This window comes from Electrophorus electricus, chromosome 10 (assembly GCF_013358815.1).
Source record: "Electrophorus electricus isolate fEleEle1 chromosome 10, fEleEle1.pri, whole genome shotgun sequence".
In the NCBI taxonomy this organism is placed as follows: domain Eukaryota; kingdom Metazoa; phylum Chordata; class Actinopteri; order Gymnotiformes; family Gymnotidae; genus Electrophorus; species Electrophorus electricus.
In genome coordinates, this window is record NC_049544.1 from 18,496,842 (window position 1) to 18,510,884 (window position 14,043).

The 14,043-nt window shown below is 34.6% G+C and overlaps 1 protein-coding gene across 3 annotated transcripts in view; it reads left to right on the forward strand.

Moving 5' to 3' along the window:
* gnal2 (guanine nucleotide binding protein (G protein), alpha activating activity polypeptide, olfactory type 2) overlaps positions 1 to 14,043 on the forward strand; it is a 30,235-nt gene that overhangs the window by 9,304 nt on the left and 6,888 nt on the right. For all 3 annotated transcript variants that reach the window (XM_035530590.1, XM_035530591.1, XM_035530592.1), the window contains 4 exons: positions 3,610 to 3,707; positions 12,149 to 12,203; positions 12,418 to 12,491; positions 12,767 to 12,825. In XM_035530590.1, the coding sequence (XP_035386483.1) occupies positions 3,610 to 3,707; positions 12,149 to 12,203; positions 12,418 to 12,491; positions 12,767 to 12,825 (286 nt within the window). The remainder of the gene's footprint in view (positions 1 to 3,609; positions 3,708 to 12,148; positions 12,204 to 12,417; positions 12,492 to 12,766; positions 12,826 to 14,043) is intronic.

Here is a 14,043-nt window from a genome sequence, read left to right on the forward strand (position 1 = left end):
TTACACCTCATGCATGTTTCTGATCACAGCCTTTACAAAATAACAAAGTGTCATATGCTGTCCTGAGCCTTGACTGTCTTGTTTAGGATGGTCTGACACATCAGTTTTTATATACATTGTCACAACATTTAGCTGCCATTTAGTGGTTTTGTTTTCAAAAGATTGCAATATATTGAGATGTTCCTAATTTTTCTGCACTGTAATTTAATGAATAATTTCTAGGATTTGCTTGAAATATTGCATAAAGGGGCTTTCATTTTGTAATAATTTTTTTTTAATATATATTTAAAGATTTTGTTGTAATTTTATTTCATTATTTCTTCTATAATGCAAATATTGTTCTTTTACATGTAACTTTCAGATTTTAGACTCAAAATGAAAAGTGCTATTTAAATAAAGATTGTTGCATTAGTTTTATTTTTTTGGTTTGTGTCTGATCCCACTAACTGATGATTCTTCTTCAATGAATTGAATTGCAGAGCATGTTATTAAGACTTTGAAGTAGTCATTGTTATTACTGTATTCTTTGTATTCTAACATTGTTTAAATGGTAAAAGAGTGATATGAGACAATGTCACAAAATATTTTGGTTTTGGGTATTTCTGAGCACAGCTTGCCCATAAACATATTTTGTAGAACACTTGTAGCATCACTGACCCTTGACCTTGATATTTGTTTTTGATTACATTGAGTGGTTTTTGACTACAGAAAGTAAAATGAATGAGCCACCCCACCCCGTTTGTAATGTATTCTGTTTCACTTAGCTTTCTGCATTGTAAAGAGTATAGGCTGTGATGATTTTGGGTCTTTACACTTCTTTGTTAATGGTGGTGTTTTCATCTTTATCGTCTTTAAATTAGAGCAGTTGAGAGACCCCCCCTCCCCCCCTTCCTGGTTAGGCATGACAGTGCTTCTACCATGTTTCTTACATTTGATTAGTCTATTATGCTACAATACTACATTAAAATGTTGGGCATGAAAAAAAGTGCTATTACTTTAAAGAAGCAAAGCAAACATTCTCATAAATACCCAAAAGTGTAAAAATTAACAATGTCTCATATCAGTCTCTTCCTTTTATTCAACAAAATATAACAAATTTGCCTTAATTATCCCAGTTGTTTCTAGCCAAGTCCAGAAATATAGAGAGTATTGATGAGAAGTTAGGGGCTAAGCTGTATAAGAACAGTAATGCTTACATTTGGTGTAAAATCCACATTAAGAGAAATAAGTACAAGTTTGGAATTTTCAGGAATACGTTAATGTCCCTCCGTGCTAGAAATGTACTCTATACTCTTATTATATACTGCATACAATATGCTGTATATTTATTAATCCATTAATAAAAGAAGGTATTCATGGCTGGTAAACAGAAGACAAGACAGCATAAGCGTCTTTTCCACTGTAGGATCAAACTGCTTCTAAGGCCGCATCAGGCCGTTCCACATCAATCCAGACTTCTGAGACTGGGTATGATTTCTTTTTCAATAAATGTGCTGGAAATTGGGACCAGGAAGTTTTTGAGGTAGTGATGGATTCCCATCTTAATTATTTGACTAAACAACTCCAGTTGCTGCATGTGTCTGACAATATAGATAATTTGGAGTTGTTTGGACTGTTTTTAAAGTTTATTTTTATGTGCAAATAAACACAGGAAGTAATTTGCCAAACGTTGGTGATCACAAAAATCAACGAGAAGAGGCTTACATCCATTTGTGTAGAACCAGTCGGTGAATCCCTTTTTCATTAAGCCATCCCACTCAAATTGTTCTGAAGCTCTGAGCAAGGTTAGCTAACTGCTGAGAAAACCGGTGTAAGTGTTCTGTAATGAATTGTGTTCATGTGGAAAAGTGACTAGATCACTTACTGTCCATACTTAATTCAGGTCTACAGTGGGGAAAAGAGCTCTAGAATCCTCTTTGGTGACCAGTTTTTCATATCGATACTTCAGACTGGTCAATAACAGAACCGCAAAGTGGGCAAATATGGTCCCTGATGTATGTTTCTTTAATCCATTTTTTACTATTTCGTATTTACTAGAGGAGGCATTTATCACACTAAAATGACTGATTTGTAAGTCAAGAAAGGTAAATCTAAATACTATATTAATCTTATTTCTTTATCAAAGCACATCAGATGTCATCACCAGATATGGTAGCCCTTTCAGAGTTGTTGATTGTGAAATCAGAGAGTTTGGGTTTTTCTGCCAGCAATGAATTATCTCTCAAATTTTCAGTACATTGTTCATAAAATGAAGTACATCTAACTATATTAAAGATTTCAGTTAAAGTTCACAATATTATTCATAACTGAAAAAAATATAAATAATGCAACCCTATTGTGACCATCCCAACATGTAGAAATCAAATGTAAACATTTGCAAATGAGAGATTGAATATCATAATAGATTTTACTGGCACAAGGTGAGTCAGTCGATCGCTGGGCCACATCATACTTTTTTGGAGATTCATGACTAATGATTCTTAATATTGGTTTCAGCTTTATCTGATGGGTGAAGGTACCATATGCTTCTAAATGTGTCCTTATTTGGATTTTTGACAAACTGATCAGCAAGTGTAAATGTTCAAATGCCACATTTTGATCCAATCATGACCAGATCTGCCAGACACCTCCAAAGTTAGTCAATTGAGAATGTATAGGATGGCCAGTTGTGAACACATGCATATAAATGCTGTTCATTCAAGAAGTTTCTAACTGAGTCACATTACAAAGGTGCATCACAACAAATGTGTTGCAGCACAATTCTGTTAATATTGAAAGTATGCAGGAAAAGAGAAAACTAATCACTTTATGAATAAAAGGTACATATGCATAATATATTCAAGCTTTTTAGCGGATTTTAGTAGAAGGAGTCAATATACAGGGTGAGTTGGAAGACAGTTTGATCGTAGGTTATCTATAAAATAGTACATATAAAAGGGTTTTTTTGTACATTTGATTTAGTTAACTTTTTTTTACAGACATTAAATTGAATACTGTGTTGATTATAAACCTAGATATCTTGCTAACATTTCTTTATTTCTGCTACACTTGTTTCAGACTATTTTAGTCATTCTGAACAACTGTGATATACTATTCTGGACACATTTCATGCTAAGGGATTCAAATGGCAGCTGGCATGAATTAAAAATATGTCTGTGCTCTTCTTGTATAGATCAGCTGCTTGTAGGCTTGTGCATTCTTTTCAAAAGAATAGGTGGATGCTGTGAGTAGAAAAAAGGGTATAGCTTTAGGGTTCATTTCTATTATTAAAATACGAATTACTGGTTCACATACCCTACAAAAGAGAATTAATCATGGGGATTTTATTTTTTAAGAAACTGACAGAATCTGATAGTATATAATTAGAATATTGTGTAAATTAAAAAAAAAATGTTTGTTTTTTTTCGAGTGGTATTTATTGTCAATCTGAAGATATACAATTATGTACAATCCTCTTCAATAATGTCTCCAAATAATATATATATATATATATATATATATATATATATATATATATATATATATATATATATATATATATATATATATATACAGTTAGGTTTGAACACATAATTAAATGATTTAAACAATTTTGTGTCCTCCCTGTAGGAGTTTTTTGACCATGCCAAGAAACTTTGGGATGATGATGGAGTGAAGGCATGCTATGAGAGGTCTAATGAGTACCAGCTCATCGACTGTGCACATTAGTAAGTGCAATTCTGCTTTCATTTGTTTATACTGGAATGACTCTAAAAGTGATTCAATATGAGCTGGAATAAGCATTAATGCTGTTCAAGCCTACTAACAAAAGTGAAAACTTCAGAGGAATAAATGTTGAATAGTGAATTGTTAAGATAAGGGAGTTGTCATTGGGTTTTATTGCTTTAGAGTGTGGTAGTAAGAATTGTAATCTGTTATTTTGGAGCTGTCATATCCTGTTCACTACCATGAGTTAAGATGTATTCAGTGATGGTGAATTAATTTTTTCCCCTATGTTTTACTCAGTTTTTGTTCTACTGCTAGTCATAGCCAGTTATCCTTACTGAAGCCTTCTCTCCTCTTTTTGGAATTATTGCTCACACAGCTGCATCTGTGTGAGGACAGCACCAATTCTATGATGCTTGAGAGAGTAGTAGTATATGTTTCTATAGTTCTGACCATTGGGTACTTAAGGTGTTGTCTTTATTTGAGTAAACACATTTGTTTTTATAGTAAATTAATGTTTTATTCAGGCATGGCTCCAACTCGTAGCATTTAGTGTTATATAGCTAGCAAATTAACTTAACTCAGATCATTAATAAACTTAATTAACTTAACTCAAATCAGATAATTAGGCTAGCCTATGTTAGTATGTTTACCACCTGCTGCTGAACACTTAAGCCAGGGCCATCAAAACTCCAGGAAAGATTAATGATTTCCCTAACACTAAAACACTCTTCTATTAAATACTAGGTTTACTAAGTAGGGTACAGGGCTGTTGTTCTGCTATCAGTGCCTATGTAGTGTAGTGACATAGATGGTAGGTAACTACTATTCCAGGATACCACTACCTGCTGCAGAACACTTAAGCCAGGTGTGCTGAACTCCAGTCTTCAACAATAAGTTGTGTATACAGATAATACATAAAACAGCATTTTGTTAAAACTGTTACATTTATTATACTCAGTGATTCACAAATACTGCCTACTTTAAAATACAAATACTGCCTACTTAAAAATACTGTTCAGTGTTTCTATTTTACGTGTTCTCCATATGTCATATTTGCATGATGTTCCCATGTTTTTAATGCTCATTATGGTAGGTCCTAGTCCTGGCTGTAAGAACAACATTTAAAAACAAGTAACCCTTTGCTTTCATTTGTTGAAGCATATTAAAGACTTTTATATATGTTAAGATCAGCAATTGCAGATTCTGCAATTTCTACAATGAAAGTAGTAGTTCTCAGCTTTTTAACATCATATAAGTTTTCAAGTGGTACTTCAAAATTAATTAGACACTGTATAGTGTACTATTTCTGCTATAAGGAATGTATTTGTAGCACAAATCTAAAGCTTTTATACTTCTATGTAATTAGATTTGTCAAAAGAATGTAAGGAAAAAAATAACTACGAAATAACTTTACAAAACAAAAAAGAAACACCCAAGAAGGCCTTAAAATAATAAATGTAGCACTGTGTTATCAAATAAGGAAGCACCTTTTACAGTATTCTCACTTTTGCTGATTAAGATTTGTCTTCACCTTCAGCTTTAGTTTTTGCAGCCAGCTTGTTAATTTTGCAATACCAAATCAAAACAAAATTTGCTTTTGATTCAGACACAAGCCCCATTATATCAGCAAACATTACATGCATGCACCAACATTGGCTACTGAGGTTTAGAATGACAGCTCAAATCTCTGGAAGCAGAAGGTGTAGCACATATGTCAATTCTAATGTCACTGACTTGGCTGTAGTAAACAGTAAACAGTTATTAATGACCATGGAGAATGATTTTAGTATATTTGTTTTATTCACCTGTTACTTTAAGACATTGTGTAACATAGTTATAAATCTGTGAACCCCAAAATCTTCTGCTTTTCTCCCTTTGTTAATGACCTTGGTTAATGACCTTGGCTCTATAGTCTGCTCTAAATCACTTCTATTTATAATAACCTGGAAAGAACAAATACTGTTCTCTACCATAGACTTGAAATGGTTACTGTTAGTGTTTATCAGTGTTTCCAACCATGATTTAGAAAATCAAATTGCAGCCCTTTATTATTCAATAGTTTCATCTGTTATAGTAAAAAAGAAATAGGTTTGCATTCTTTAAAAAATTTCTAGTGTTTAATTTTTCCTAAATATTTCAGAAAATGACTCCTAGCTCAATTTCCAGATTCTTTTTCTATTTTGTGTCTAATAATGAAAAACTATATTTTCAGTATAAAGGAGAACATAATGAAACTTGAGTGTCATTGTGAGTGGAAGAATACATGTAAATTTGCTCAGTCCACTCCAAAATCATTCAGTTTTTCATTTTGGTTCACATGTAATTTATGCCAAGTATTCTTTACATATTACACATGAATTGGATGATCTTGTTTGTTTAGCCAATGCACATCTGATGCTCCTTTTAAAAAACCTAAATCCATCTCAGTTTTCCTGTTGGCATTTTCCTGCCACAGACTAGCTCATATATTCACAGCTGGTGAAACCAAATAATTTTTGCCATCAGTTCTATGTTTTGAAGGTCAGAACTGATAAACTGATGAGCTACTAGCCCCTCTTTCAAGGCCAGACTGGGTCTGTAGTACATGCAATGTATGTAGCACTGTAGTACTTCTCTGTAAACCTCTGACTTCTCATCAAACAGTGAATAACATCTTTATACTCATTAAGGGCAGACATAGACCACTGAAATTGCATGTCATCCAGTGGACATCAGGCCTGTATTGGAAACTTTGGATCTAGAGGGTTTTTCTCTATAGAAAAAATAAGTGGAGGAGAGGTGTTTGAAAATTGCCTCTATTCGCACCCTGTGATTGTTGCAAAAAATGTAATGTGTGTTGTCCGACCTATATTTTTTTCCTAAATGTTCTTATTAATTCTCCTCAGGAAGATGTTCAGCCTCATTGACCAATACAAAAGATATGTTACGACCAGCAGTAATGAAAATATATTTATCTGTCATCAATTCTCTTCAATAAACATTTTGAGACATTGTCCACTGAAGATAAAAGATGTGTAGAAGACAGCTGGTCCCCATCACCTAATGCTGCACCAATTAGCTTTAGTGTTAATTCATTAGCAGATGTGAGGTATTTGCAAATTATCTTTAGGAAGGCAGCAAGTCAACATATCACAAATGCTATATCTGTTAAGGAACAACTGGGTTTACTTGACATATTGGCAGGGAAGTGCTGGGAAGGACCTCTTGACATGCTTTGGCAGAAAATCAGATAAAATATTTGGGTTGCAACCTACAAACTTAGAGAAATATTTTCTAAAAGGTTGTAATGATAGTATACATTTTCCAATCTCATGTAATTAAAAAATATTTTCTATCTGCTATTTATACATTTACAACTAAGTTTTCTTAAAATGGGTAAATATTGACCCTTTTTGGTGAACAAAAGTCATGAAATGACCTTTGTTTACTTTACTGGCTTTTTAAAAAATAATTATTAAAAACATGTATTTAGAATATGCAACACACATTGAAATGTTAGTGAACTATTAAACTTTTATTAGCGCTAAAGCCACAGAATGAATTTGGTGCATTACTCCAATTATTAGTGCATATATTAGTAAATTTCATACACTAGATCAGTTAATAATGAATCAAGTTTAATGCATTATGAATAAATAATATATAGGGGGCTAATTTCGAACTTTATTGAGCTAGGAAGATAAATTTTAAACCACAATAAGTGTTAGTGTTATTTTAGAGGTTTATATAAAAATGAAAAAAACAGCCCCATAGCTGTATTTAATTTCATTTCAGCTAAAGTTTAAACAAAAGACAGTGTTGTCAGACTTGCTTGGCCATTTTATTGGATATTAGCATCTATGCATGTTTCACTTAAATAAATACGTAAATATAATAAAAAGAAATAGAAAATAATTTTTTTTTTTTTGCAATGTAGGTGCAGACTGCTATTAGGAAGTTTATAAATCAAAGAAGATTAGACTAAGTAGTATCCTACTTTGTCTAATCTTCTTTGATTTATAAGCTTTCAGTACTAGAATAATAGACTAGGAGAGAAAATTAAAGCAGGAGGTAATGACGGCTGGTACAGGTTGGCCTGTGGCTGTGTTGCTGTAGCTCTGCTTCCTGAAGCCTCTTTTTGCCCTATATAAAACACCCTGGAGTGTGAGCAAGCACAGTTATTTATAGTAACAGCAATACAGAGCACAAACTGTTGGAGTGGGTGTTGGAATGTGCCATGTGGATGTTGGATTGGGATGTGTTGGGGTGGGCCATGTGGAAGTCAGAGTGGACCATGTGGGTGTTGGATTAGGGCACCTGGCTGTTGAAAGACCACATTGAGGTTGATGTGGACCACATGGTGTTGGAGTGGGCTAGGTGCCAGTTAATAGTTGCAGGTGCAGTTTGAATGTATAATAGGATCATTCGTTCCTCAAACTGTCCTCAAATCTTTCCAGGTTGGCTTTACTGGTTTTCCCAGTTGGCCATCAAACAGTCAATCTGATTGATCAGTTTCACCTCAGGCTTACTTGTTTGTTATTACTGTTTATTTACACTGGTTGCTTTCACCTGCTCCACTTCCACCTCCTTCAAATGGTTCATAGGGAAAATTTGAAAACATTGGAACATTGACAAATATAACATACATATAAATAAATTTTTGACACAAATGTATTCAAGAAAGAGTATAAAGTAGCCTCTTTTTATGCTTTTTTTTACCCTTTTTAAACTCTTAAAAGTACATGTTCAAAAAGTGAATTGATTAACTATAACAGAGTAAATGTAGTGCATTACTACCCTCCTCTGATGTTACAAGCATTCTCTTCTGCAGTTGCATACTTTTTTTTTTCAGAATGATTTCAAAAGATGGGGAAAGCTTAAAAAAGAAGAATCACCTGGTATAATAACAATCAAAAGTATTATTAAGCACTTTTGGTGAAGTTTAAATTGCCAATTGTAGCCACTGAATCTAATCACAGCCAATATATATTACATCCCCTGAGACTACTGCAGTAGACATCATTCAGCATTTTACAGAGCTGAAAGGCAAAGTCTGCGATCTTGGAGGGAAGAGTAGAACACAGAATATTTGTATAATGGGTCTCCCAGAATCAATAGAAGGACCTTGGTATTCTTCACCAGCATCTTTGGGGATCAGGTGCAACTATTGCGTCCAAAGACTGATAGGTCACTTATATAACTGACTGATATAACTGGACACCAGGGGAAAGTACATGTTGAGCTTTCAAATCAAAGACTTGTTGATTTGAGAATTACTCAAGTAGCAAACATGAGAGTCTATGAGTAATAACCAGCAGAAGCCCTGATCAAACTTTCCCTAGATCCATTGGCTATAGGTTATGTCTCCACCAGTTGAGTCAATATGAGTGGGATGTGCAGAGAGCCAAATATTTATGTATTTGTTGAGACAGCAAAATTATTCAAATAAAAAGGCATCTATGTTAGAAAATGAGGTAGTGGTTGGGGGACAGCAAATGAGTATTCAAAAGTACACTGTTAAATATGGAGGTAATTTAATTAGTAGCGCTAACAATAGAGCTAACTAGTTATAAGTTAGATCTTGCTGTGTGCAAAAAGGAGAATAGCCTAACAGGCTATACAGATATTTAAATCATTGTCAGAAGTAGATGAAATCCAAAACAATAACAATAAATGTAGACCTACTTCTACACTGCCAGTAATACTGGCTAACAGTCAAACGCTGGCATAATGTCCTCCTGGTCAAACAAGCTCTGCTACGTCTGCATCTTCTAAGATGAAATAGTTGCACAGCAACTTTGCTAGAATAGCTATAAATAGCGCTCTGCGTTTCTCCAGTGTGATATCTGCAACTGTGTGACATCTAAACTGACTGAGCAGTGAGCACAGTGTGTAGGTGAACTAACTTGGCTACACTACCAGAGCTAAGGTAGACTAATCTCCTCCTCTTGGCCAAACAAACTGCTTCATATATTGCAGGTCTAATGATTTTTTTTTTTTAAATGCTTTATAATTAACTACCTCAACAAAAACAAAGGTAAAAGATAAAGAAAACAAAATAGTGGCAGAGTAATGGACTATGCCTATAGTTTAATCAAGCTGTGCTGCTAATTTTCAGTCTGTACAGTCTCTCCCCTCCACACTCCTATTGTCTTCCTAGCATGTCAGTACAAGCCAGTGGAGCACAAATACCACACTTACAGTTATAAGGAACAGCAGCTATTTAAGATGGGTATTAAAAAACGTATTACATAAACATTTTTAAAAAACACTATTTGTGCTTTGCCAAATACTGTATTCGATTCAGCTCCAACCCTACTTGACAGCTGCCGAGACCTTGGTATTCCTGTCTCAGAGGATGGAGTTCATTCCTTAAGTACAGTCATCATCTCTGTATGCATGTCACTCTCTAATCCAGATTAAAATGGTACAGTAAAATCATTTGTCTTAAATTATGGATCTTAAATTGGAACCACACTGAATCATGGACTTTCACACTGAAGTGGAAGGTGACTGCCCTGTACACAAACTGCTAGTGGCTTAGAGGAATATTGCCATGTATTCAACTGGGAAAAATTCTCAACATGGGGATCCGGAAAGAGATTTATAATATAGAGTGGTCTTCTATTTTTTTCATTTCTGAATAATAGATCTCATTCTACCCTGTACTTCACTTTTCATTTTCTCTAGTTTGCTCTTGAAGGCAACTAAGGCAGCTTTCAGTCTATCTGGTTGCTTTTTGATTTTCTGAATGTGTGGCCTTTATTTACTTTTACTGGTAATTATAGGAATTTAGAAAATGGGGCCCAAAGTGATGCATCATCCAAAATAAGATTCTTATCCAGTTTTACCAGGTCATGCAACCCCATTAAAAGCTGTCAAATTATTTTAGACTTTGTGTATATTTTCACAGGTCATGTACATAGTACTATTTACATCTTTGTCTCACAACTGTGGGCATCAAAGGTTGCTAGAACAACTCCTTTTCACCTTCTCAGCCTGATCCTCAACAGATTAGGATCTGTCACTTAACTTCTATGTAAAACACTTTGGCTTCTATTTAATTTCTTTCACATTCATGTTATTGACAGGATGTTATTGCAATAAATGCATGTATGAAGGTCTTTTCCAGGCAAAGGTCTGTTCTATTTATGCTGATGACATATATATGTCATTCGTAAACATACATTTGAGAAGTCAAGGTGAAAAACTGGTTCTAAGAAAACAAACAAACAAAAAAACAACCAGCTGACCAAAAAAAACCCAAATTGAACAGAGACTGTTAATGTGAACATGGCATAGACATGAAGCAAGAGTGGTTTGTGGGGAGCAGAGATGTTCTTTTCACTTTCCTTTTGTCAATATGATTTTGAATTTTTCTTTGAATTTATACATGGTTTTGAAACTGAAGCAGGTTGAGATGTTAGAAAACATAAGTGTAGTATCACTTTAAGAATTTGGTGCAGGACATCAATACATTAGAGGTATATCTAGTATGTAAATGATCTCAGATGAAAGATTAGAATGAACAGGTACAGGGAGAAAGAGTATTCTTTGAGTGAGGTAGGCGGTCCACAACAGTGTTGACAGAGAAAGTTTGAATATTATTTTAATTAGCATCAGTCTCTTATGAAAACACCCCTACCCATGTCTTTTTTATTACAATGGATTTACTTTTAGATGGATTTATCTATACATTGCCAATTCAAGAAAAACGGTCATTTATAAATTTATACTGAGAGAGAGATTATCTCAGGTGTAGTCACACTGACCTGAAAGAAGTAGAATCAGCAAAAAAAAAACAAAAAACGGTCACATATTTGACTGTTTCTTTGAACCATGTTTGTTCATGAAATTATACAGTGAACATTGCAAGATTTTTTTTTTTTAATGTTTAATAATATTTCAGTATTTGATGCTATGGGAAAAATATTAAATGGAAGATAAACCTTAGATAAGCTTCAAGAATAATTCTCAGCACAATATATAATGACAAAACATACTTCTACATTCCTTACATGTACTGTAATTATTATGCATTTGTTTAATTTGTCTACTGGCTAATACTGATAAGCACTTTATTTTGACTATCACTTTATTCATGACAACAGTTTAGTATAATCACACGAAACTTTGGCAGCTTTATGTCCTTGCAAGATCTAGTGATTATTTTGTCCTCTGTATATGATGTGCTTTGTATGCTGCTCAGGGATCAAATTAGTCTGTCAGTTGGTCTGTCTATCTCATAGTGCTGTGCTTCAGTCTTTTAAGGTGCTTTGAAAACAAATGAAATTAGCATTGAAAATAGTATCAAGTCATAATTTGTTGTTTTTGGGGGGTTTTTATTACTGGTGGAAAATATTTTAGTATTTGTGAGAATAGGCTTAGTCTTAAACAAGTTATACATTAGACCACACATACAGCCCTATATTAACTATTTTCCATATTTGTGTCTTTACAGCTTTCTTGACCGAATTGATGCAGTAAGACAGAGTGACTATACACCAACGGATCAGGTACAGTCTCAGTTTATATTAGCTTCTCCACCTTTCTTAGTGTGCTTTTTATTTCTAGCCCTCTCTCTTCATCGATTACATCACCCGCCCTATTATTCATTATCGACTTAATGTCCTGACTATTGGCTTGATTTTTGATATTTTCAATGCATCACATTCTCAGAACAGGGAGAAATATGCATATTTCAAAAGACTCAAATTTATTTTTGTTTAGGACTTGCTACGCTGCAGAGTTTTGACATCAGGGATTTTTGAAACACGATTTCAAGTAGACAAAGTCAATTTTCAGTGAGTACATTTACTGTCACTTTGAGAAAGTTTTCCAGTTGAAGATTGCTTCTAATAAAATCAATTCATACAAAAAATTGTAGCATTACTAACAAGATAGACAGTTTGATATGTAATTCACGGATATTCCCATGAAAGAAATACGTATTTTGCTTAATGTGCAGTAATACAGCTTTTGAAAAGTTTGCAGTGTGATGTTCCAGTAGAAGGAGTCTGTTGTTAGTTAAAGAATAAATAAATATGTGCCTGAACATACATTCTCTTTCCTCTGTTAGTATGTTTGATGTGGGAGGTCAAAGAGATGAGAGGAGAAAGTGGATCCAGTGCTTTAATGGTGTGTATTTGACATCTGGTATATCTGGTATAATATTTGTGTGTGTGTGTGTGTGTGTGTGTGTGTGTGTGTGTGTGTGTGTGTGTGTGTGAGAGAGAGAGAGAGAGAGAGAGAGAGAATGTGCACATATGCATGCATGTGGCACTATACCTATATGTATGCAAAACAAATATACACTGCCTGCCAAAAAAAAAAGGTCACCACCTGGATTGGATAATTACTGCATGGGTGATTGTTTCAGCAGGCAACAAGTTTTTTAACCCTAACTGATGCAGTGAGTAGCTTCTCATTTGTTAAACAACCATGTCGAAAGACACATCCTGTGGTCATGGAAAAGATGTTAAACTGTTTCAAAAGGGTCAAATTATTGGCATGCATCAGGCAGAGAAAACATCTAATAAGATTGCTGAAGGTACTAAAATCGGGTTAAGAATTGTCCAACGCATTATTAAAAAGCAGAAGGACAGTGGGGGAAACATCATCCTCGAGGAAGGAATGTGGTCGGAAAAAAATCTTGAATGATCCTGATTGGCAATCACTTAAACGTGTGGTGAAATCAGATCAGAAAAAAAACAACAGTAGAACTCAGGGATATGTTTAATAGTGAAACTAGCAGCATTTCCACACGCACAATGCGAAGGGAACTCAAGGGATTGCGACTGAAGTGATGCACCCATCATGCCTAGTGCTTACCGCACAAGCCTGTGGGGGCAGTGCTATGATCTGGGGTTGCTGCAGTTGGTCAGGTCTAGGTTCAGCAACGTTATGTGCCCAAAGAATGAGGTCAGCTGACTACCTGAATATACTGAACGACCAGGTTATTCTATCAATGGAATTTTTTCTTCCCTGATGGCACAGGCATATTCCAAGATGACAATGCCAGGATTCATCAGGCTCAAATTGTGAAAGAGTGGTTCAGGGAGCATGAAACATCATTTTTACACAGAGTCCAGACCTGAACCCCATTGAGAATCTTTGGGATGTGCTGAAGAAGACTTTGCACAGTGGTCCAAATCTCCCATCATCAATGCAAGATCTTGGGGAAAAATTAATGCAGCTCTGGACAGAAATAAAAGTTGTGACATTGCAGAAGCTTGTGGAAACAATGCCACAGCGAATGCGTGTCGTAATCAAAGCTAAAGGAGGTCCAACGAAATATTAGAGTGTGTGATCTTTTTTTTGGCCAGGCAGTGTGTGTTAATGAAACTGCATTAACCA